Source organism: Giraffa tippelskirchi, chromosome 5 (genome assembly GCF_054371585.1).
Source record: "Giraffa tippelskirchi isolate mGirTip1 chromosome 5, T2T-mGirTip1v1.2.pri, whole genome shotgun sequence".
In the NCBI taxonomy this organism is placed as follows: Eukaryota; Metazoa; Chordata; class Mammalia; order Artiodactyla; family Giraffidae; genus Giraffa; species Giraffa tippelskirchi.
The window spans coordinates 33,832,641-33,858,489 of NC_137279.1; the positions used below are offsets into that span (position 1 = coordinate 33,832,641).

A 25,849-nucleotide genomic window follows, 5' to 3' on the forward strand; every position below is an offset into this window, starting at 1 on the left:
GGATTGACTGGTTTGATCTCCTTGCAGTCCAAGGGACTCTCAAGAGTCTTCTCTAGCACCACAGTTCGAAAGCATCAGTTCAAAAACACTCAGCCTTCCTTACGGTCTAACTCTCACATCTGTACATGACCACTGGAGATACCATAGATTGATAAATTATCTTTTGTATTTTTTTATGGAACTTTGTATATATAAGCATAAAACTAAGAACAGTAGATCTCCCAGTCAGACTTATTTTATCCTGTGTTAATATTGTGATGAAGTGATACTGGGCCATGGTGAGATAGGCCTCAGGTTGCTCTGACCTGACTGTGCTCCAGGGTTCAGCCTCTCAAAAGAGTGAGTCTGCAGCCTTAGTGGAAGCATCAGGCTCCCTGCAGCCCTGACTCATGAGGCTGATTTGTGGTAGAAGACTAATCTGATAATTAAGGTAGCTAATATGACTGCAGAGGAAGAGCTGTTCATGTTGATCAGCCCAGTAGGGAAGCCTGTTGGGAAATGAAGATAAAATTAGATGGTTGCTTAGAAAGAATATAGGAAACCCCAGTTCCTCTGATGAGATGTCCATCTGGGTGTCTGTTGACTGGTCTGAGTACCTCCCTATCAGCACCAGAGGAGTATCCTAGATTTATTCTCCAACTATCCTTTCTGTTCTTTGATTAAAAAATGTATAGAATAGGGACTTTCAATGCCTAATAAGTCAAAAATCTCTCTTGGTACATGTCACATTGCACTTGAAAATATGTGAGTTATTTTCAAATATCTTTTGATATTGATTTCTAGCATAGTTCCACAGTGATAAGAGACCAGACTCTCTAGGATTTCAGTACCTTTAGCCCATGAAATTTTTGCACCTTGTTTTATGTCCCTGGATATGTTCCAGTATCTCCTAGTTTAGGCTCTGTGGGAGCTTGAATATAATTTGGATCCTACTGTTGTGTGAAAATTGTATAAATCTTAGTTATGTTGAATTGGCTCACAGTGCTTCTCAGGCTTACTATATTCTTCTACCTCTCTGTACATTCATTCTACTAATTTTTGAGAGTTTGATATTGAGTGTATGTGTGTTAGTCACTCAGTTGTGCCTGACTGTTTGTGACCCCCATGGACTGTAGGTTGTCAGGCTCCTCAGTCCATGAAATTCTCCAGGCAAGAATATTGGAGTGGGTAGCCATTTCCTTCTCCAGGGGATCTTCCCAACCCAGGAATCGAACCCAGGTCTCCTGCATTGTAGGCGGGTTCTTTACCATCTGAGCCACCAGGGGAACCCTTTGATATTGAAACTCCAACTAAAAATCTTAATTTATCTACTTTAAAAAATAGTTTATATATATATATAGTGGAGCTATATGTAACTCTCCTCTATTTTCCAAGTCTTCTGTAAATACCATACTTTCATAATTTAAAAAAAGGAAAGAGAAGAAATTATTTTAAAAAATATATATATGGATGTGGGACCTCCCTGGTGGTCCAGTGGTTAAAGATTCGAGTTCCATTGTGGAGGGTGCAGGTGTGGTCCCCGGTTGGGTAGCCAAGACCCCACATACCTCGAGGCTAAAAAGCCAACACATAAAACAGAAACAATATTGTAACAAATTCAGTAAAGAAGTTAAAAATGGTCCACATCAAAAAAAAAAAATCTTAAAACTATGTGGAATAAATTGATATATTAGTACTTACAGTGTTTTCAGTGCTCTTTTTTAAGATTATACCGATATTTGCATCTTCACATGCAGGATTATGTGAGGGAAAGCATTTAGAGTCTAGTAGGTATTAACCTCTCACAGAATAATAATTATCTGTTACGTTTGTATAGTTACTTTAATGCACTTATTCCTTCAGGAAGTATTTATGGAGTAGCTGCTGAGTCAGCCGTTGTGCTGGACCCTAAGGATGAGGTTGTAAACACAGCAGACGTTCTCTTTGCCTCCATGTAGCCCAGCACACACGGGAAAACAGAAACAGTGCTGTGACACCAGAGTAGAGTTTTGGAAAGGTGACAGTTGAGGTGGGAGGGGAGCTGTGAGAGTGTTCAGTGTGGGACCCTAACCTTAATATCTCTTCGATATTAAGCAGCTCTGTGGGGAGGAAGGCTAGGTGCTTGTTACCTCTCACATTACAGAAAAAAAATCCACATTCGGTGAAACAGAGTCACTTTCTCAGCGATCTCAGAGGGAGGAAGTTGCAAAGAGGAGACAAAAACCAAATTTCCTTCCTTAGCCCTCAACCAATTTCCTGACGAGCACCACAGCCAACTCTTCATACCGAGTTGATAGCATTTGTTGAAGGTGGTGTCTCTCTTGCCTCCACGTGAATCATTTTTTTTTTTGGCCAAGTGATGCCGTTTGTGGTGTCTTAGTTCCTTACGTGTGCATGCTCAGTCATGTCTGGCTCTTGGCGATCCTATGGACTATAGCCCACCAGGCTCCTCTGTCCATGGGATTCTCCAGGCAAGGATACTGGAATGGGTTGCCATTCCCTTCTCCGGGGGATCTTCCCAACCCAGGGATCAAACCTGAATCTCCTGCATCTCCTACATTGCAGGGAGATTCTTTACCACTGAGCCACCGAGGAAGCCTTAGTTCCTTGACCAGGGATTGAACCTGAGCCCTTGGCAGTGAAAGCTCTGAGTCCTGATGGCTAGACCACCAGGGAATCCTCTCATGTAAATCCTTTGAGTGATGTAATTGGTGATTAAATGTACAACTCAGTTTTGTAGGAAGGGTCCCCACCAGGAATATCCCAGTCTCATTGCACAAAGCCGGACGTCCTATTCTCACTCAAACTTGCACTTGACCAGCAGCCCAGACACCTCTGGATGACACTCAGGCTCATGGCACACAGGACAGGAGGAGGGGGACGTGGTGGAGCCCTTGGAACGGTGCTCACGTATTGTGAGAGTTTAGAAAATGTGGCTTATTCTTGAGGTATGTCATGAAGCAAGGCTACTTCCTGTCACATAGAGGGTCCTGAGTCATTGTCAGTTCCTTCTCTTTGTTGCTATTCAGCTAGTAGATTTCAGATGCTCTAGAATTTGAATATAAAGAAGACTGAAGGTTTTGTGACCGCCACATGTTCACCATGAGGATGGGAGCAGTCATCTTTATTACATAGCTCAAGTGATTGGATACCAAGCATTGAATGTTGTTTGACAAACTTAAAGTCTTAAAATTTCTTAGAAAAGAAGTGGAAAGTGAAATTGTTAGTTACTCAGTTATGTCTGACTCTTTGTGACTTCATGGATTGTATGTAGCCCACCAGGCTCCTCTGTTCATGGGATTCTCCAGGCAAGAATACTGGAGTGGGTTGCCATTTCCTCCCCCAGGGGATCTTCCTGACCCAGGGATCAAATCCAGTCTCTTTCATCGAAGGCGGATTCTTTACTGTCTGAACCACCAAGGAAGCCCTCAGTTTCAGAACCAATAGGTTACTCAGTTCATGTTAAATTTCAAGACCAGTAGTTCTTGAACATACTTTAGTAGCTGAGAAGGTTACTTGTCACTGTTTTAAATTTATACAGATACAGTGCTAAAATGATTATGGAAAGATCAGAGCTGTGAAGAGATTAAACTAAAACCTGTTAACATCTCCCTTGTTTCTTAGGATTTTCTCTGCTTCCATAAATAGAATATAAACTTCATATTTTCTGTATTTGGAGTTGAAGAGTTGCTTTGTAAAGACATAGCTTTATTGTTTGAATATTCTATTAAAGATCACTTTAGACTTCATTGTGAATGAATGTTAAATTGTTTGACTCAGTCTTTCCCTTGGCATTTTGTAGGAGTCCACTAAACAAGGATGTTTTTGCCACCAGAGTAAAAAAGATGAGCAGTGATGACAATGACATCACAGAATTACAAGAACAAATTCAAAAACTTCTCTTACAGGTAAAGTGAGAGGTTTTTTTAAAAAACAAACACAAAATTCTCATAGTTGTGTTTAATTTTAACATTCAGTCTTAGTAGTCATTTCACAGAAATAAACTGTGAGCCTTACCCTCTACATTCCAGAAATTTTTGTCTTCCTCTTTTTGTTTTTAAGTTAAATTTCATTAATCTTGTTTTCCTTTATCTGTGTTAAATACACAGGACATTTTTTTAAGCACGCTTTTGAAGACAGCATACTGAGTCACAGGAAGCAATTAGACAAAGAAGTTATTTCTAAATGAGAGAATTCTTCTTGTCTTTCAAATGCTGCCAGTGTTTTAGCTTTGCTAGTCTTTGAAATAATTAATTTTAAAAGTGGGGGGAGGGGTGGCGGGTCTCAGTGTCTCTAATCATTATGAGGCAAAAGTATGAAAAACTACTACCTGTTGAAAACAAGTACCAAAATGATTTCTACTAGAGATTCAATCAATAAACTTGTTAAGTATTTACTGATGGTGAAAGAGGAAAGGAGCAGGTTGCCCTGACTGGACTGACTCCATTTTTAAAAGAAAAGGAACTCCATCTTACAGTCTCGGCAACTTTTGAACTGTATATCTAGGAGGCCATGGAGATAAAATACCAGCAGCCAAATAGGCCTCCCAGGCGGATAAAAACCAGACCAGGCAGACCCCGTACCTAGACCTCCCAGAGCCAGAAGGAATGCAATGTCCACTATGTAATCAATCACTGTCTTTAATCTTAATAATACCGATTGCTGTTGGCTAAGCTGTATGTCCAGAAAGCTTTAGAATGTGAATTTATGGCTATAACCTGATTGTATCTTTTAATAACATTGTCCAGAGTGGGTTTTAAAGAATTTGAGGATGTGGGCTTGGGTACCTACACTTTGGGTATAAAAGGTTGTCACAAAAATCGGTCAGGGTCCCTGGGTCAAGAAGAAACTCTGCCTTGAACCTGCCAATGTAATAAACTGCACTCCACTATTCACACTGTCCTTCTGAGTGAGTTTGCTTCCTGGAGCGTTTGGCTACAACAGTGGTATCACTAAAACTGTTGGTCAGTAATTTTCAAAATGTCGTTCATAAAATCTCTGTTGTTCAGTTGCTAAGTCATGTCCGACTCTTTGGACTACAGCACACCAGGCTTCCCTGTCCTTTACTGTCTGCCGGAGTTTGCTGAAACTCATGTCCATTGAGTTGATGAAGCTATCCAGCCATCTCTAGGGTTCATGAAGTATCTGTTAGGTTTGGGGGGATAATATGGTATATATTGGTATTTTGTTTGTTCTGCCTGATTTACACTCAGCATCAAGAGCTGGAGTTTATTTTCATGTTTTATTAAGTTTATTAACTATGGCTTTAAAAAAAAGCGTTCTCTAAATACCCACCTAGACTAGAAAAGTAAACTCTGCCCTTGAGAATTACTGAGATGAGAGAGAAATGTCCTCTATGTCAGCATCACCCTTCACACGCTGCCATTAGGATTCCAAAAATTTTCACCTTAATTTAGTGATTACTGCAGGTGAGCTCAAAGGCAGGTAATGCAGGTCTCCCTTCTAACTTGCTGTGTAACCCAGGGCTGCATGGGCCCCCCTCTCTCTCGCAGCCTGTTCACGGGAGCATGCCCAGCGGCTACGGGAGCCTGGGGAGCAGTGGGTCACAGGAGCCTCAGGTCAGCCTCGCGTCCTCCAGTGAGTCCAGCGGGCACGGCATGGATGAGGTGCCGAAGGCACCGGTGAGCAGGCCCGTGTGTGCTCCCGAGCACATGTCCTTTTCTCGGTGTGTTGTTACCCACGACATGTTCGCACCAGTTCTGTACCTCGAAGTGTGTGGTTTCTCAGTATATGCTCTTGACTTGAAGACCTGATTGGGTCATAGACCTTCTGATCCACTTCGGTTTGGGAAAAATGTCTGTAAAAAGAAAATACCACATTTAAGAAGGTGGCATTTGGGCTACTTGTACGCTTTCTAAAAATTAGCCTGGGGACTTCCCTGGCGGTCCAGTGGTTAAGATTCAGCATTTTCACTGCAGAGGGCATGGGTTCGATCCCTGGTTTGGGAACTAAGGTCCCACATGCCACAGGGTGCAGCCAAAAAAATAAATAAAACAAAATTAAAATGAAAACCAGCATGTTGTGGACAGGTTGATGCAAAGCCCCATCAGCACCCATGTGCTGTGGCTCAGCGGAAGACTGAACTAATGCTGTTACGGTGATTTCAGTCATTCTTTCCTCAGAGAACCAAAAGTTACATATATTTGGTTTATGTATCTCTTGATGCACATTGTTATAATCTTTGAAACATTGTTCATCACTCTTTTCCCTAAGTTGACTTTGCAGCAGATCTGTGCCAGTGTGAACAAGATCAAGAATCTAGGTCAGCAGCTCTATATCAAGTCGAGGGCCAAGTCAGCAAACAAGCCAGTGTCGGGAACCCGCTCAGGACGGCCTGGGGGTGAGTCATCAAGGCAGTTCCCCGCTCTCATGAAGCCACGACCCCTGGGTGTTGCTATTCAGGTTTACATATGCAGATGACAAAAGTAATAGTAGTCATAATAATGACAACAGCAGCAGCAGATACTATCCTGAAAGCTAAATGGTGTTAGAACGTAGTTACAGAATACTTCTACTAAAGAATTGACGTTTCTGCTAATTCCAACTGATACGTTGATTTCCTCTATGTGTTGTTCAGTCTCTAAGTAACGTCCGACTCTTTGTGACCTCATGGACTGCACTCTGGTGATGCCATCCAACCATCTTGTCCTCTCTCATCCCCTTCTTCCCTGCCATCAATCTTTACCAGCATCAGGGTCTTTTCCAATGAGTTGTCTCTTTACACCAGGTGTCCAAAGTATTGCAGCTTCAGCTTCAACATCAGTCCTTACAGTGAATAGTCAAGATTAACTGGTTTGATCCCCTTGCAATCCAAGGGACTCTCCAGCACCACAGTTCCTCTGTATGAGCAATTTATAAATCAAACTTGTTAATTTTAGAATGCATTTCAGATTATCAAATATATTAAAATGATAATCCCTTCCTGTCATTTCAAACAGATGGAGAATGTCAGTGACCTAAATTGAATGAAAAACTTGGTCTTTCTCTTGATTACATGCTTTTCTTTTCTCAATATGAGGTAAGAAGCATTTCAGAAGAATTGGATCAATCATGATAGTTGACATTATTTTGAGAAGTTAGTCTGTATGTGTTATAGGTCCATTGGAGAAGGGAATGGCAAACCACTTCAGTATTCTTGCCTTGAGAACCCCATGAACAGTATGAAAAGGCAAAAAGATAGGACACTGAAAGATGAACTCCCCAGGATGGTAGGTGCCCAATATGCTACTGGAGAGCAGTGGAGAAATAACTCCAGAAAGAATGAAGGGATGGAGCCAAAGCAAAAACAACACCCAGTTGTGCTTGTGACTGGTGATAGAAGCAAGGTCCAATGCTATAAAGAGCAGTATTGCATAGGAACCTGGAATGTTAGGTCCCTGAATCAAGGCAAATTGGAAGTGGTCAAACAGGAGATGGCAAGAGTGAACGTTGACATTCTAGGCATCAGTGAACTAAAATGGACTGGAATGGGTGAATTTAACTCAGATGACCATTATATCTACTACTATGAGCAGGAATCCCTTAGAAGAAATGGAGTAGCCATCATAGTCAACAAAAGAGTCCAAAATGCAGTACTTGGATGAAGTCTCAAAAACGACAGAATGATTTCTGTTGATTTCCAAGGCAAACTATTCAATTTTGTGGTAATCCAAGTATATGCCCTGACCAGTAATGCTGCAGAAGCTGATGTTGAACCGTCCTATGACAACCTACAAGGCCTTTTAGAACTAACACCCAAAACAGATGTCCTTTTCATTATAGGGGACTGGAATGCAAAAATAGGAAGTCAAGAAACACCTGGCCTTGGAGTACAGAATGAAGCAGGGCAAAGGTTAATAGAGTTTTGCCAGGAGAACACACTGGTCATAGCAAACACCCTCTTCCAACAACACAAGAGAAGACTCTACACATGGACATCACCAGATGGCCAACACTGAAATCAGATTGATTATATTCTTTGCAGCCAAAGATGGAGAAGTTCTATACAGTCAGCAAAAACAAGACCAGGAGCTGACTGTGGCTCAGATCATGAACTCCTTATTGCCAAATTCAGACTTAAATTGAAGAAAGTGAGAAAAACCACTAGACCATTCAGATATGACCTAAATCAAATCCCTTATGATTATACAGTGGAAGTGAAAAATAGATTTAAGGGACTAGATCTGATAGAGTGCCTGATGAACTATGGATGGAGCTTCGTGACATTGTACAGGAGAGAGAGATCAAGACCATCCCCAAGAAAAAGAAATGCAAAAAGGCAAAATGGCTGTCTGAGGAGGCCTTACAAAAGCTGTGAAAAGAAGAGAAGCAAAAAGCAAAGGAGAAAAGGAAAGATGTAAGCATCTGAATGCAGAGTTCCAAAGAATAGCAAGGAGAGATAAGAAAGCCTTCCTCAGGGATCAATGCAAAGAAATAGAGTAAAACAATAGAATGGAAAAGACTAGAGATCTCGTCAAGAAAATTAGAGATACCAAGGGAACATTTCATGCAAAGATGGGCACAATAAAGGACAGAAATGGTATGGACCTAACAGAAGCAGAAGATATTAAGAAGAGGTGGCAGGAATACACAGAAGAACTGTACAAAAAAGATCTTCATGACCAAGATAATCACGATGGTGTGATCCCTCACCTAGAGCCAGACATCCTGGAATGTGAAGTCAAGTGGGCCTTAAGAAGCATCACTATGAACAAAGCTAGTGGAGGTTTGCTCAAAAGGAATTCCAATTGAGCTATTTCAAATTGTAAAAGATGATGCTGTGAAAGTTCTGCACTCAATATGTCAGCAAATTTGGAAAACTCAGCAGTGGCCACAGGACTGTAAAAGGTCAGTTTTCATTCCAATCCCAAAGAAAGGCAATGCCAAAGAATGCTCAAACTACCATGCAACTGCACTCATCTCACTCGCTAGCAAAGTAGTGCTCAAAATTCTCCAAGCCAGGCTTCAGTAATATGTGAACCGTGAACTTCCAGATGTTCAAGCTGGATTTAGAAAAGGCAGAGGAACCAGAGATCAAATTGCCAACATCCGCTGGATCATCAAAAAAGCAAGAGAGTTCCAGAAAAACATCCATTTCTACCCGCTTGACTATGCCAAAGCCTTTGACTGTGTGGGTCACAATAGTAGAAAATTCTTCAAGAGAATTTTGAAATACCAGACCACCTGACCTGCCTCTTGAGAAACCTGTATGCACATCAGGAAGCAACAGTTAGAACTGGACATGAAACAACACATTGGTTCCAAATAGGAAATGGAGTACGTCAGGGCTGTATATTGTCACCCTGCTTATTTAACTTGTATGCACAGTACATCATGAGAAACGCTGGGCTGGAGGAAGCACAAGCTGGAATCAAGATTGCCGGGAGAAATATCAATAACCTCAGATATGCAGATGACACCACCCTTATGGCAGAAAGTGAAGAAGAACTAAAGAGCCTCTTGATGAAAGTGAAAGAGAAGAGTGAAAATGTTGGCTTAAAGCTCAACATTCAGAAAACTAAGATCATGGCATCCGGTCCCATCATTTCATGGGAAATAGATGGGGAAACAGTGGAAACAGTGGCTGACTTTATTTTTCTGGGCTCCAGAATCACTGCAGATGGTGATTGCTCCCATAAAATTAAAAGACGCTTACTCCTTGGAAAGAAAGTTATGACCAACCTAGACAGCATGTTAAAAAGCAGAGACATTACTTTGCCAACAAAGGTCCATCTAGTCAAGTCTATGGTTTTTCCAGTAGTCATGTATGGATGTGAGAGTTGGACGGTAAAGAAAGCTGAGCGCCAAAGAATTGATGCTTTTGAACTGTGGTGTTGGAGAAGACTCTTGAGAGTCCCTTGGACTGCAAGGAGATCCAACCAGTCCATCCTAAAGGAGATCAGTCCTGGCTGTTCATTGGAAGGACTGATGTTGAAGCTGAGACTCCAATACTTTGGCCACCTGATGTAAAGAGCTGACTCATTGGAAAAGACCCTGATGCTGGGAAAGATTGAGGGCAGGAGGAGAAGGGGACGACAGAGGATGATATGGTTGGATGGCATCACCAACTCAATGGACATGAATTTGGGTGAACTCCAGGAGTTGGTGATGGATAGGGAGGCCTGGCATGCTGCGGTTAATGGAGTCGCGATAAGTCGGACATGACTGACCGAATGAACTGAGACTGATATATCTATATCTATATACACACAGACACACACAGATACACACACAGGGGCTTCCCTGGTGGCTCAGATGGTAAAGAATCTGGGAGACCTGGGTTCGATCCCTGTGTTGGAAAGATCCCCTGGAGAAGGGAACAGCTACCCACTGCAGTATTCTGGCCTGGAGAATACCATGGGCAGAGGAGCCTGACAGGCTACAGTCCATGGTGTTAGTAAGAGTCAGACACAACTGACTTTCACTTCACTTCACTTCACATATATGTAGGTTTCGTAGCTTCTTAACTTACATAAATTTCTCTTAATTTTTCTCCCCAAATATTAATATAATGTTGGAAGCTATTGTAGATTTTGGTCACCTAAGTGTAATTGATGGTCTCTACCATTGTCCAATGGTTGTTTTACACAGTAGGGTGAAATTTCTTATCTAAAGTCAGTAATAATATAGTAGCTGTGTTTTTTGGGACTTGACATGATTTCCATAAGAAAAATATCAAACTGTGGCTCCTACAAGTGGTATCACTGGGAGCCCATAGGATGCCCTCTAGATATAGCAAGTCCTGTACGTTGGGTTTTTGTACTTTTTCTTCACCTTGACAGAAGGTTTCATGTTCTGTTTCTTTGCTGTAGACGTAAGGGCACAAGATAGAAATGACAACTCTTTTTGTCCCTTGACACCATCAGATCTCCTCCACAAAAGGATTTATCTTAAATATCTTTCTTGCTCTTTATCATTATCCCTTGTCCTGGCAGAGAAAATTCTTTGGGGAGATTTTAAATCTAAAATCTCTAAATGTTTTCTTCATTGTCTGATCCAGTCAGTGCTACCTGCTGTTGCCTTGACCTCTGATCTCATGTTCATGAGATTTTTGTGTCCTGACCTGTGGAATTTCTCTCAGAGCAGAAATTCTTTCTAACCCTGCTTTATCAAGTTTCTTATCTACCATTGGTCTGGCAATACCACCAGTACTGTTGTTTGAAGCTGTATATCTAAGCAGATGTCAGTACTTCGTTCACCATTTCATAAAATTTAAGCTATAGCTAACTCTGTGGACTTATGCTGCTATTAGAAACTTATATCTTCTAACATATGTGTTATATTTAGTGAGCACACATGGGATGTGACTTTGGGGGAAAATCTGTTGCCATTTGGACTAACCTCGGAGAACTGATATTACTTGGACATCTTGATTTTATTAACATTTTAAGACCTACATGTTTAAAGAGCTAGTAAAAAAAAAACTTTATTACTCAAGAGAACAGGGATACAACTTAAAGATGGAAAATGTTATAATTTAAGTATTAGAAATTGAGTAAACACATACACCAATGAAAAGGAAAATACTAAATGGTCATTGTATACATGTTTTATATACAGGGTGCTGCAGCACACAAGAAGACAAGGTTTTAAGTATACATGTTTACCCTTATAAAGGTAAGCCATGCTTTAGAAAGGAATAAGAAAGAATAATAGGGCATCCCAGGTGGCACAGTGGTAAAGAACCCACCTGCCCATGCAGGAGACACAAGAGACATGGGTTCAATCCCTGGGAGAAGAAAGGTCCCCTGGAGAAGGAAATGGCAATCCACTCCACCATTCTTGCCTGGGAAACCCCATGGACAGGGGAGCTTGGTGGGCTACAGTCCATGGGGTTGCAAAGAGTCAGACACAACTGAGCACTCACACACACTTAAGAAGGGAAACTTTTAAACTTATTATGACAGGACAAGGAACAACAGAGACACGTAAAGTCCCTTCATCAGCTGTACATACCGATCGATAACCTGCTGCCAGAAAAGTAATTGGGGAAATTAGGGAAAATTGAATGTTCTGCTGCAAGGGTGGCACAAAGACCAAGTGAAAGATGACTCATAAACTGAACTAACTCATTCCAAACTTAACAAGGAAAAAGCCCAGACAGGCATTAAGTTCATGATCTTTCTTGAACCCATCAGAGTGCTGAGGGTACAGGACAGCCGGCAGTCCTGTAATCTGAGGAGAGGCACATGCTTACATGAAGTGAAATAAGTGCTGGATCCTGTAACCGACTGAATCTTGTCACCTGCAAGAGACGGACCTTCTCTGAGGCATAGTGCAAAGGGAAGCCCAAGACCTGAAAGTGGAGCAAACGCTGGAAAAGAAGAGCTCTCAGGAGACCAGCGACCACCTGAAGCAGAGTGACACTGGGGGGATCTGAAAGCTGTCTTACACTGAGTGAAGTCATAGCAACAGTAGACCTTTAGCCCGGCCTAAAGCTTAATTAGATTGACTCTGATGTAGTGGATGGGAAGCCATGCCCAGTCCCTGCTGTCTTACATAATATGTTCAGTTCTCAGCAAATTATGAAACATACGAAAGGCAAGGAAAAAACCTCCTAAGAGACAAAACAGTCATGGGAACAAGAGTCAGGCAGGACACAGACTTTGGAAATAACTGAATAATGAATACAGGCTCCAAAGGATAAGGTTGGCAACATGCAAAACCACATAAGGAATCACAGCATAGAGAGGCGACATAAAAGAAAGGATCGAGTGCAAATGCTAGCAACGCTGGAGGTAAGTGAATGCCATTGATGGGCACTCAACCAAGAAGAGAATCAATGAACTTGGTGGATGAATGAAAACGACGCAAGCTGAAACAGAAAGAGAACAAGACATACAGGGTAGAACCTCTTAAGAATTTAGGTGTACTTCCCTGGCTGTCCAGCGGTTGAGACACCATGACTCCAGTGCAGCAGATGTGGGTTCAAACCCTGATTGAGGAACTAAGATCCTGCATGCCATTTGGCTCGGCTGAAGAAAAAAAAAAAGAGAATTTGAGGACAGGATTAAATGATCTAGTAGGAGTCACTGGAATCCCAGGAAGAATACTTGAAATAATGGTTGAGATTTTCCACATTGAAAGAACATCAAGTAGCATAAATACAAAAAAAAAAAATCACAAAGTAAAAATGCCTGGGCATATCATATTCAAACTAAAATAAAACCAAGAGAATATATTGAAGGTACCAAAAGAAGAAAGATTATAAACAGAGAAAGAAGGATAAGAATAAGAATAGGTATACATTTCTTCAGAAATCATGAATGTTAGAAGACAGATAAATAACATCTTCAAAGGAGAAAACCATAAATGCAGAATTATACACCTAGTGGGAAGTATCTTTCAGAAATGGAGATATAAAGATTTTTCTCAAACAAAAGCTACAGGAATTTACTGCCAGCAGTAAATTTGTTCTGTAAGAATTCTGAAGGAATTTGTAAAGGTAGAAGGAATATGATGCCAGACATAAAACTTGGATCTACACAAACCAATGAAGAGCACTGGAAGTGGAATAATTAAAATGAAATACCAAGGGCTTCCCTGGTAGCTCAGATGGTTAAGAATCTGCCTGCAATGCAGGAGACCTGGGTTCAATCCCTGTGTTAGGATGATCCCCTGGAAAAGGGAATGGCTACCCAGTCTAGCATTTTTGCCTGGAGAAGTCCATGGACGGAGAAGCCTGGCTGGTTGCAGTCCTTGGGGTCACAAAGAGTCACTGAGTGACTAATACTTATGCACTTAAGATAAAATACATATTATTTTTTACTTATTTTTAGTTACTCTAAAACATAACTAACTAAAGCAAAAAGAATATTTTGCATTTATAATGTGTGTAAAAAATACTGCAAAGAACAGTACCTAGCTAGGTATTGGGAATATACTGTTGTAAAATTCCTTCCAAATTTTATTATTTGGAGTATATTGATGAGATAATTTACCTATATATATTATATAAATATATAAATAGTATATATAAATATATATTATATATTGGAGAAGGCGATGACACCCCACTCCAGTACTCTTGCCTGGAAAATCCCATGGATGGAGGAGCCTGGTAAGCTGCAGTCCATGGGGTCGCAAAGAGTCGCACATGACTGAGCGACTTCACTTTCACTTTTCACTTTCCTGCATTGGAGAAGGAAATGGCAGCCCACTCCAGCGTTCTTGCCTGGAGAATCCCAGGGACGGCGGAGCCTGCTGGGCTGCTGTCTATGGGGTTGCACAGAGTCGGACACGACTGACATGACTTAGCAGCAGCAGCAGCATATTATATATAATATATATTTATAATATATATTATATAATTTATCTATATGTATTATATAAATATATATTTATAAAAATATATAAATATTTATATGTATATGTATTTTTATATATTTATAAATATATAATGCATTTATATTATATATTATATATTATATTAATATATGTTAGTATATATAATATTTTATATTATGTATATAATGTTATATATTATATATTAATAATATATTATATAATATATAATTATATTATTTATTAATTATATTAGTTATAATTATATTATATTTAATATTATATATTAAATATAATATAATATTCCATATATTGATATATATTATAATTATATATTAAAATTATTGTATTTATTATTAATTGTTAATATATATAATATTATATTGTATTATATTACATTATATTATAATATATATTATATTATATATAATATTATAATCCAGCAGTCTCATTTATGAGTATTTATCTGAAGAAAATGAAAACACTAATTTGAAAAGATATATGCATCACTATGTTCATTGCAGAATTATTTCCAATAACCAAGACATTGAAACAACCTAAGTGTGCATCCATGGATGAATGGATAAAGGAACTGGTATATAGAGAGAAGGAGAAGGCAATGGCACCCCACTCCAGTACTCTTGCCTGGAAAATCCCATGGACAGAGGAGCCTGGTGGACTGCAGTCCATGGGGTAGCTAAGAGTTAGACACGACTGAGGACTTCACTTTCACTTTTCACTTTTGTGCATTGGAAAAGGAAATGGCAACCCACTCCAGTGTTCTTGCCTGATGAATCCCAGGGACGGGGGAGCCTGGTGGGCTGCCGTCTATGGGGTTGCACAGAGTCGGACACGACTGAAGCGACTTAGCAGCTTATAGAGAGAATGGAATACTATTTGGCCATAAAAAAAATGAAATTCTTCCCTGTGACAGCAAAAGTAGTTTAGAAGAACTGTGCTCTGTGAAATACGTCAGAGAAAGACACATGGCATATGGTTTCACTTATATGTGGAATCTAAAAAAAAAAACAAAAAAAAAGCTCATAGATACAGAGAATAAATCAGTGGTTGGATAAGGCTCCTCTACTGGCTGCTGCTTCTCTACAGAAAGTTCTTCAGTGCTTCAGCCTGTGGTCTTTTTTCTCTCTATATACCTCTGCTATCCAATTTGGTAACCACTAGCCACATTTTACAATTTAAATACAAATAAATTACAAATAAATAAAACAGAAAATGTAGTTCCTCTTTGGCTCTAGCCACACTTCAAGTGCTTGGTTGCTGGATGTGGTGTTAGTGGCTACCAGTTCGGACAGAATAGATTAAAGACAATTCTGTCATCATAGAATGTTCTGTTGGACACCAATTCAGCCCAGGCAGTGCCATGCACTTTCTGTCACCACACATAAGCACGCACTAAGTCTGTCACCCCTCCTTAGTGATACCAGGATCCATCAGTTGTACATGTAGTAACATTGTAAAAGTCCCCATCAGCCTTTCGCCTTTCACCTGTTTGTTCCTTGATAATCTTTGCCTGAAACATTTGTTTCACTCCTTTTTTAAAAGGTACAAATGCAACTGTTCATGTAATTGTTCTGTGTGGTATCTTTCTATATCTGCTCATTTAGATCTGAGCTCACTTTTAATAGCTATATAATATTGAGCATGTCTAAAGTACCATATATCTATCCTAAAATATCATGATTTAATTTTGCTAAATAAGTACATGTTCTCAAGAATATATTTTTAATTGACATCCTTTCATTCTATTTTAGTTAAGCAGAAGACCTCCTCTTCCTTCCAGACAGTGAAAAATAATAGCATGTACACTGAGTCCTGTGAGGATTTGAGAAAGGATCAGCGTAGCCCATCCTATCAGCAGATAAACTGTATTGATAGTGTTATCAGGTATGAGACACAAGTTTTGATAACATGTTAGTTTTTCCAGACGTGTATATTGTCACTATGGAGCCTTTATATCATTTTTAATAGTTGTTGTCTTAATTTTTCACCAGCTATTGTCTTGATTTTTCACTATAGATCAGTAGATACATGCTACCTACAATTCATAATAAATTGAACAGTTCAGGGGATCCAGAAAGTTAGAAGATGCTTCCCTTCTTTGAATGTAGTTGAGAAGACAGGACCTGTGCTCATAAGAATTAAGTTGTGAAAATCAGTGCAAGACCATATTGAGGAAATATATAACCCCTTGATGGGGGCCCAGATGGTCAGGGAAGACTTCACCCAAGAAGACAGTGAAATACCCCAAACAGAAATGGCATAAGGAAAGCAGAAAAGTGAGAGGTGGCCATGTTGGGGGCAGGTAGGAATACATGGCTGAATTATTAATATGCAGGTACCTGAAGAGCTACCACATCCCAGCTTTGAAGAGGAAGTGTATCTCCTCTACAAATACAACTTCCTCATCCTCAGAAGAGGACAGACAAAGCCACAGAGCAGATGACGTCCAGGCACTGCAAGGTGAGAGGGGTGTCTTCCATAGTTAGATCAAGAGAGCCACCCCTCTCTGTTTCTCTTTCGTCTTGTTTTTTTTTTAAGCATTTTATATAATTTATTTGCTTTATTACTTTAGGCTGCACTGGGTCTTCATTGTGCATGTGGGCTTTCTCTAGTTGCGGCGGGTAGGGGCTTCTCTTTGTTGCAGCACTTGGGCTTCTCATTGCAGTGGCTTCTCTTGTTGCGGAGCACAGGCTCTAGGCACGTTGGCTTCAGTAGTTGCAGCTCATGGGCTCTAGAGCTCACAGGCTCAGTAGTTGCGGCTCACGAGCTTAGTTGCTCTGCGGCATGTGGGATCTTCCCAGACCAGGGATTGAACCCATGTCCCCTGCATTAGTAGGTTGATTCTTAACCACTGAACCACCAGGGAAGCCCTGTTTTTCTTTCATCTTTGGCCTTTAATTATTTCATTGTAATCACAAACAATCCTAGTTTCATATTGCCTCTACATAGCCATAGGTTTTAACTTATCAGTTATAAATGTCTGTAAACTGTTCAGGTTTTTAATATGAATTTCCTGTTGGGAATTTTTCTTTTCACTATTACATCACCAGCTGTTTCTCAGATCCCAGCTGTACCTGCATCAGAAATGCCCACTAATGGACAGTCCACAGACGCTGAAGGAGGAGCTCCATGGACCCTGAGCACAGCGACTCTGAGCCTGGACACAAGCCAGTGCAGCCCCAGCAGTGTCCTTGTCCACATCCCACCACCAGACTCAGGTACCACGGTAGCTTTTACTTTAGAATACACTCAGCGTTAAATACAACCATTGTAAGAACAAGTCTTTAATGCCATTTACTTAGTAAAGTGGATATTTTTTCTCAGGTAAAGTATTTTTGGAAATATCATCACGTTTATAATAGTCAACATATTTTGGACTGTATCTGCTAGTTATGTCATTTGCCAGTCAACTCTTCTGACATATGTGAAGCACCTAGGATGGTACCTGGTATGTAGTAGTAAGCCATCAATTAGTCTTCACCATTATTAATGCAATTATTGTTGGGATGCCTTGGGTCACTTTGTTGCTGACCTTGAAAGAGTGTGTTCATTTTAAACTTGGACTATAGTGGTGACTAGGTGAATTATACATATAAACACATTCAAATTTTTGTATTGGTCTGATAAATGAGGAGTGTATGTTTGAAGCTCTCTTCCTTTAACATAGTGACTTGGTAGATTATTCTGATGTGTCCTTTTTATTCCATTTTGCTCTCACCTGTCCTTTTGACTTTTGCATTCTTCATAAGGATTTGGTAGGTGAGGAAATGGTGATAAACATATTCAGTCAGGTTTTCAGATTGTGTCTAACTTATCTTTGCTGGTCTTCAGTGAAATATAAGTGAACATGTGCTGAGCTGTTATTGTATACCATTCCCTGCCGTTAGTTCTTCATATAAATTAATTCTCTTAATCCTCACACCACCCTTTGAGATGGAGAGCATTATATTGACAAGTGGACTGTGGATTGGTGGGAAAAGACCAGAGAAAGATGCAGCTATTGTGAGATTAGTTTATTTCTATATATTTTTCTATTATTTCTAATTAGCCACAGGTAGACTTTTGCAACTTCACTTTCACTTTTCACTTTCCTGCACTGGAGAAGGAAATGGCAACCCACTCCAGTATTCTTGCCTGGAGAATCCCAGGGATGGGGGAGCCTGGTGGGCTGCCGTCTATGGGGTTGCACAGAGTCGGACAAAACTGAAGCAACTTAGCAGCAGACTTTTGTTGGAATTGAACTAGTCCCTCAGGATGAGAGCAGATGCATATCTTTTAGTGTACATGTTCTTAATGCTTTGGATACCTATGTGGGCATGGAGCAGTCAGTGACACAGTCAGTCCATGCAAGGTGGGATCTTACCTGACACAGAAACCTCTTTTTTTGACTGTGCCACTAGACTTTGTATATTTTGGTCTTATGTTAATACTACTTTGAAAGAATTCATGCTGAAATCTGTATGCTTTCATTTAAGGAATAAGGAATATTTACTGATAAGCATTTCTCCTGATCTTACACCAGTCTTAGCATCTGCAAATCCACCTCTTTAGTCTAAGGAGAGAAGGCAGAATCAGAGCCCAGATGGTCTTGAGCTGCATCTGTCTTTTGCTTTCTGGGAAGCCCATGTTCCTGGGGTTTACACCGTATTCTGATGATGAGTTGGGTTTGAGGACCATGCCATAACTAACACCCAGTGCAGCCAAATTTTAAAAAACAAAGCAGAAGAAAGGAAATAATAAAGATCAGAGTAAAAATCTTTTAAGTAGAAAACAGAAAAATAATAGAGAAAAACAATAAAATTTTAAGCTGATTCTTTGCAAAGAGCAATGAATCTGATCAAACTAGTAAGACTGATCAGGAAAAAAAGGGAAGCTATAAGTTACCAATTTCAGAAATGATAGAGGAAACATCCTTAGAGATCCTACCATCGCTAGATATCAAAAGAATAACAACAGAACATTATAAACAAGTTTTTCCAGTAAACTTGACAACTTAAACAAAATTGACCAATTGTTTGAGAGATACACACTAAAATCACTCAAAAGGTAGGAAGCCTGAATAGCCTCATATCTATTTAAAACACTGAATTTGTTGATAAAAACTTCTCCAACAAGAAAACTCCAAGCCCACATGGCTTTACTAGTGAGTTTGAGCAAACATTTAAGGAAAAAATAATATCAATTCTGTAGTTCCCTGACCAGGGATTGACCCAGGCCTCTTACGTTGGGTGTGCAGAGTCTTAACCACTGGACCACCAGGGAAATCCCTGCTTGCTTTTGTTTTACCTTACTCTTGTTTTTCGAGTTTCTTAAGATGGAAGCTGAAGTCATTGATTTCAGACATTTTTCTTCCTTAGTGGATTTGAGTATAAACTTTCCTTTTATTCTCAGCTGCATTTCACACATTTTGATGTCTTTTGTTTATTTTCATCATGATCAAATGCTGCCTAATATTCCTTTTAATATTTTCTTTGAAATCTTTTATATTTTCATATGTATCATCATATATTATTTAGGAAACATTTAGAGATTTTCTGTACTTCTTTATTGATTTCTAATTTAATCCCATTGTGCTCAGAGAAAATACAAAACTTGAACTCTTAAATTTATTGAGACTTGTTTTATGGTCTATAATATGGTCTATCTTGGTAAATTGTTCTGTATTCACTTGAAAAGAATGTTTATTTTGCCTCTGTTGGGTTGAATATTCTATCAGTGTATAAACTAGGTCAGGTTGGTTGATAGTTTGTTCAGTTATTCTCTGTCCACTGATTTTCTGAATACTTGTTGAACCTCAGAAGGAGTGTTGAAGCCTCTGGCCATAATTGTGGGTTTGTCGATTTCTCATTGCTGTTTTATTGGGTTTTGCTTTGTGCATTTTGAAGCTGTCTTAATTTGTGCATGTTGTGGTTCAGTCGCTAAGTTGTGTCTGTCTCTTTGCTATGCAACCCCATGGACTGTAGCATGCCAGGCTTCCTTGTCCTCCACCATCTTCCAGAGTTTGCTCAAACTCATGTCCACTGAGTCAATGATGCCATCCAACCATCTCATCCTCTATCACTCCCTTCTCCTCCTGCCCTCAATTCCCAGCATCTGGGTCTTGTTTAGAATTGTTTTGTCCTTTTGATTAATTGATCCATTTATCACTGTGAAATGACTTTCTTTATCCCTTGTATTTTCTTTCCTCTAAAATATACTTTGTCTATATTAATATATTCACTCTAGCTTTTTTTTGATTAATCTTATATCTTTTTCTAACCTTTTAGTTTTAACCTATGTATGTCTTGGTATTTAAAGTGGTGTTTATTTTAGTTGTTGCTTTAGAGTTTATGGTGTATGCATTTAATTTTTCACAGTCTGTCTTCTAGAGATATTATACCGCTTCATGTATTAAAAAACGTAAAATACTATACTTCCATTTACCCCTCCTTGGTCTTTGTCTGTTGGCATATATTTCTACATGTGTTAGAAATCCCACCCTATATTGTTATTATTTTTATGTAATTATTATCTTTTAAAGAAATTTAAGTGTTTATCCCTGTACTCATTTCTCAGTGTTTTTCATTCCTTTATGTAGATTTATCTAGTATCATTCTTCTTCTGCCTAAGGCATTCCTTTTGTATCTCTTGTAGTACAGGTCTACCAGTGATGAATCCTTTACATTTTTGTACATCTGAAAGTGTCTTTATTTCACATTCATGTTTTAAATACATTTTAACAGACCATAGAATTCTAGGGTGACAGTGTTTATCTTTCAGTACCTTAAAGATGCTGTTCCACTGTCTCCTCATTTGCATTGTTTCTGACAGGAAGTCTTCTGTCATCTGTATTGTTTGCATATATATGCAACTTCTGGCTGCATGTAAGATTTCAACAGTCTGATTTTGATGTTCCAGGATGTAGTGTTATTCATGTTTTTTGTACTTGGAGTTTATTCAGCTTCTTGGATTTGCAGATTTATTGTTTCCATCAAATTGAAAAAACTTCTTCCATTATTTTAAAAATATTTTTTCTGTTTCCCCTTTTTCTGGGACTCAACTTGTATGTATATAGGCTGCTTGAAGTTGTGTCACAGTCCACTGATGCTCTGTTCATTTAAACGTTTTCATTTTTTTAGGTCTTTGTTTCATTTTGGGACAGTCTCTATTGCTGTGTCTTCAGGTTCTGTAGTGTTTTCTATTGTAAAATCTGTCATTATTTCCATTCAGTACCTTTTCCATCTCATGTATTATAGTTTTCATTTCTAGAAGTTCTATTTGAATCTTTGTAATATCTTCTGTGTCTTTATATATAGCACATTTAAAATATCTTCCCTGTGACTGTACAGTGTAACTGTTAATGTTCTATCTTCCAGTCCTAATTCTCTCCCAGCCCAGGGTTGGTTTTGCATATTTAATTTTTCTTCTTTTTGTCGGTTGTATTTTCCTGCTTCTTTGCATGCCAAGTAGTCTTTGACAGGATGCCAGATACTGTGAATGGGTGCTGAATATTCCTATTAAGATTGTTGAGCTTTATTCTGGGACCCAGTTTAGCTTCATGGAAACAGATGGATTGTCTCAGACTTTGCTTTTAAAATTGCTTAGATGGGAACAGAGCAGTGTAGGGAGGTTTAATTCTTCTCTACTACTGAGGCTAGACCCTTAAGAGTATTCTACCCAGTGCATATGGGTTATGAGATCTTCTAGTCCGGCTGACGGGACCGAGCCCTGTTCTCCGCCTGCTGTGAACTTCAGTCTGATCCTTCAGGTGATTTTTTTTCCTCACATGAATGAACTGCTGAGGACCTGGGGGTTCTTTACAGCTGTCTGGAGGCCTCTCTGTGTGGCTATCCTCTCCACTGATCTTCCTGAACTCCAGCCACTGTGACCTCCCCATACTCTCAGCTCTGTCTCTGCCCTCAGGGAGCCCACCTGGTTCCTCACTCTCAAGGCAGGAGCTGGGCAGGCCTGGGGCTCACCTTGTTTTCAATCCCTTAGGATGTTTTGTGTCTTAGAAATTTTGTTTCACATATTTTGTCCCTTCCTAGTTATTTCAGGCGAGAAGGTCAGTCTAGTCCTTGTTCCTCCATCTTGGCCAGAATCTAAAGCCCTCTGTCCGATGTGTTGACTTAGACCAGTCAGAGCCCGTTTCTGGAAGTGGAGTGGGACCAAGCCTACCCACACCTCAGTACCACACAGCAGAGGAGAGGGGGAATGGAGTCTGGGAGGACCCACCAGTGTCTGCTGTAAAATCTTTTGTACCTGTAAGAAGTAATGTTTAGAAGCAACCCAGCGTTTGTCTGCGGGTGGTTATGGGCATCCCTGTGGCTCACCAGTAAAGAATCCACCTGCCAGTGTAGGAGACATGCGTTTGATCCCTGGATTGGGAAGATCCCCTCGAGAAGGAAATGGCAATCCACTCCAGTATTCTTGCCTGGGAAATCCTATGGACAGAGGAGGCTGGCAGGCCACAGTCCATGGGGTCACAAAAAGTAGACAGAACTTAGCAACTAAACAACAACAACAGACTGTTACTTTAATAAGCAGTTGTATATAAATAAAAGGGGCTTCCTGGATGGCACTAGTGGTAAGGAAGCTACCTGCTGATGCAGGAGACATAAGAGACTTGGGTTCAATCCCTGAGTTAGGAAGATCCCCTGGAGTAGGGCATGGCAACCCACTCCAATATTCTTGCCTGGAGAAGCCTATGGACAGAGGAGCCTGGTGGGGTACAGTCCATAGAGTTGCAAAGAGTCAGACACAACTGAAGCAACTTAGCATGTGGCATGCATGCACATAAGGTAGAATCCTATGTGATGTACTGATAAAAGGGATATTGTTAAATGTAAAAGCACACTGCAGGTTAGTGTACAAGCTTATACACCTTTTGGGTAAAAATGAGGAAGAGAGGTAAGAGTCTATATCTGTACTTATTTACAGATGCTTAAAGAAAGTAGATAAATAAGCAAATAAAAGGTTTTCTGTGGGGAGAATAAGAACTAGGCAGGTGTTAGACAGGGTTAGGGGAAGCTACTAAATGTCTAACACATGTTGATTTTTGAACCACATATTTATATTACATATTAAAAGATTAATCCAGAGATAACAATTTTTCAAAGATTTCATGGAGATAAAAAATATTTACAATGAAAGCAGGGTCTAAATAAATGTGTGCACATTGAACATTACAACTCTAAAATGTATATAAGTAAGTAAGTAAGTGAAAGTCGCTCAGTCATGTCCGACTCTTTGTGACCCCATGGACTATCCAGTCCATGGAATTCTCCAGGCCAGAATATTAGAGTGGGTAGCTGTTCCCTTCTTTAGGGGTTCTTTCCAATACAGGGATCGAACTCAGGTCTCCCACATTGCAGGTGGATTCTTTACCAACTGAGCCACAAGGGAAGCCCAAAATGTATATATAAGTATGCAAAGAGTGTAAAACAAGGCTGAAAAATAAAAATGTATCTGCTAGATTGATGGAGGTTTTATGTTCCAGCCATTGTAATGATTGTAAAAACTTACTGAAAGGCAGTTAAATTAGTGGAAGTAAATAAATGCAAAATAACCAGTTGGAGTTAAAATTAAACCTGTCTTCTTCCACTTCAGCAGAATTGACTCCAGCAGAGCACGTACCACTAGCCTGTGAGCCCTGGACCCTCAGCGCACACCCAGCTCCACTGGCCGCAGAAGCGTTTAAACACTCAGGGCTCACAAAGGCTGTGCTGTCAGCCCACACACAGAAGGAAGAGCAGAGCTCTGTAGATAAATTCTGGGAGAAGATTCTGTCGTCACCCTACAGCTCCTATCTTCAGCAGGAAAGCAGAAGCAAAGCTAAATATTTGTATGTTCAAGGTAGTTAAATTTTAAAAAATGTATTCCATATAAACCTAGGAAAATGGTACTGATGAACCTATTTGCAGGGCAGGAATACAGATGAAGACATAGAGAACAGCCTTGTGGACATGGGACAGAGGAAGGAAGGGAGAGACAAATTGAGAGAGGAGCATTGAAACATATACATTACCATGTGTAAAACAGATAGCTAGTGGGAAGCTGGTGTACAGCACAGGGAGCCCAACCCAGTGCTCTGTGACAACCTAGAGGGGTGGGATAGGAGTGTGTGGGAGGGGGTTCAAGAAGGAGGGGATATACATATACTTATGGCTGATTCGCATTGTTGTACAGCAGATACCAATGCAACATTGTAAAGCAATTATCCTCTAATTACAAATAAATTAAATATGTATATATATATTCCATTTATCAACAGATTTATCAAATTTGTGAATCATACATGAGTCCTGGGAGATGTGGAATGAAATGTAGGAGGTTTGCTTGTAAGAAAATGGCTGAGAGATGCTGAAATGGGGTTTACTTTATAGCAACAGCTTGTATCCAGGATCTCGTCCATCTTTCTAGATCTACTTTCCATCATTCCTGTAGTGGACATGGTTATTATTGACCAATGTTTATTCCTTGTAATGTGCTTACAACTACCTGTCAATGGAGTCCTTCTGTTCTGGATTAGTTTTCTGTAACTCGTCTCCCTCTTTTTCCTGCAGGAGGTTCTGATTTCAGGCCTACACGATCAGCTGGTTGCAAGAAGGGGAAACGCAAGCGTAAGAAGCCTCTCATGTGGTCGGATGGCAGGGGCGCCAAGGATCACCTCTGTCCCCACCAGAATGGACAACCCTGGTGCCCCTCCTCCGCCTCCTGTCTCCATGCCTCTGGCCCCTCACTCCCAGCTGCAGTGATGGTTCCCAGCCCAGCCCCTTGCCTCGTCCCAGCTCTTCCCCTCCCAGCCACGACCTCCCTTGGCAGAGAACATGAATCCTCGATAGCTGTACTGCCAAGGCTGCCTGAGCCACCTTTGCCTAGCAGCCTGCATTATTTCCCAGCTCTGCCTTCTGCTTACTTTGACACTTTTGTGAACATCTTCCTGCATGACCCCTCTCTCTCTCCCCTCTCATCACCGTCATTCTCCCCATATCCCTTCTTGGGAGCAGCACCGTCTTCCGAAATACTCTCTTCGATATCAGCAGTGGCTCCAAACCCAGGCCCACCGTCTTCAGCCATCAAACCAAGGAGCAGAGAGGAAAAGTGGGAGACACGGAATGAAGGACACCCCCTCATTAACTCAGGGAGCAGCTCCCTGCTCCAGCTTGACCTCCTGCAGGAGGACAGGCCCCAATCCTGTGCATCCCCAGAAACTGTGTGTGTAAGTGATGCTAACTTCCAACACACGAGCGAGAAAGTAATTGTGCATCCTCTTATTAAAATTAAGGTTTTTGTGCTGAAGCTCAAGATGAATGGCCTAGTCTGTATTACAGCTGAGGGTAACCTTCATTACAGCTGAGGTTAAGACTTTGCTCTACAGAAACACATGGTATTCCCTCCTGACTCCATTTAAAAAGCTTCAGTGAAAGAATTTTCTATGTCCTGAATTCTTACATACTTTGCTAGGTTTTCCCTCAAGTGCTATCTTTCAAACTTTATTTGTGAACTGGATTTCCCCTCTGCTTTAAAATTTGATATCTAGGTATTAAACTTAAATGTTCATTGCCTAGAAAAAATGTGTTCTCTT

General features: G+C 40.2%; 1 protein-coding gene across 22 annotated transcripts in view; it reads left to right on the plus strand.

Annotated features, from left to right (window-relative positions):
- Positions 1 to 25,849, plus strand: part of PER3 (period circadian regulator 3) — a 65,408-nt gene that overhangs the window by 26,405 nt on the left and 13,154 nt on the right. For 4 of the 22 annotated variants that reach the window (XM_081490429.1, XM_081490430.1, XM_081490439.1 and 1 more), the window contains exons 10-18: positions 3,782 to 3,887; positions 5,493 to 5,621; positions 6,214 to 6,340; positions 11,539 to 11,595; positions 16,035 to 16,167; positions 16,619 to 16,743; positions 17,334 to 17,501; positions 23,875 to 24,117; positions 24,828 to 25,483. In XM_081490429.1, coding sequence (XP_081346555.1) covers positions 3,782 to 3,887; positions 5,493 to 5,621; positions 6,214 to 6,340; positions 11,539 to 11,595; positions 16,035 to 16,167; positions 16,619 to 16,743; positions 17,334 to 17,501; positions 23,875 to 24,117; positions 24,828 to 25,483 — 1,744 coding nt within the window. Of the gene's footprint in view, positions 1 to 3,781; positions 3,888 to 5,492; positions 5,622 to 6,213; positions 6,341 to 11,538; positions 11,596 to 16,034; positions 16,168 to 16,618; positions 16,744 to 17,333; positions 17,502 to 23,871; positions 24,118 to 24,827; positions 25,484 to 25,849 lie in introns of all 22 variants that reach the window. The other 18 variants (XM_081490426.1, XM_081490428.1, XM_081490437.1 and 15 more) reach the window with 9 other exon arrangements.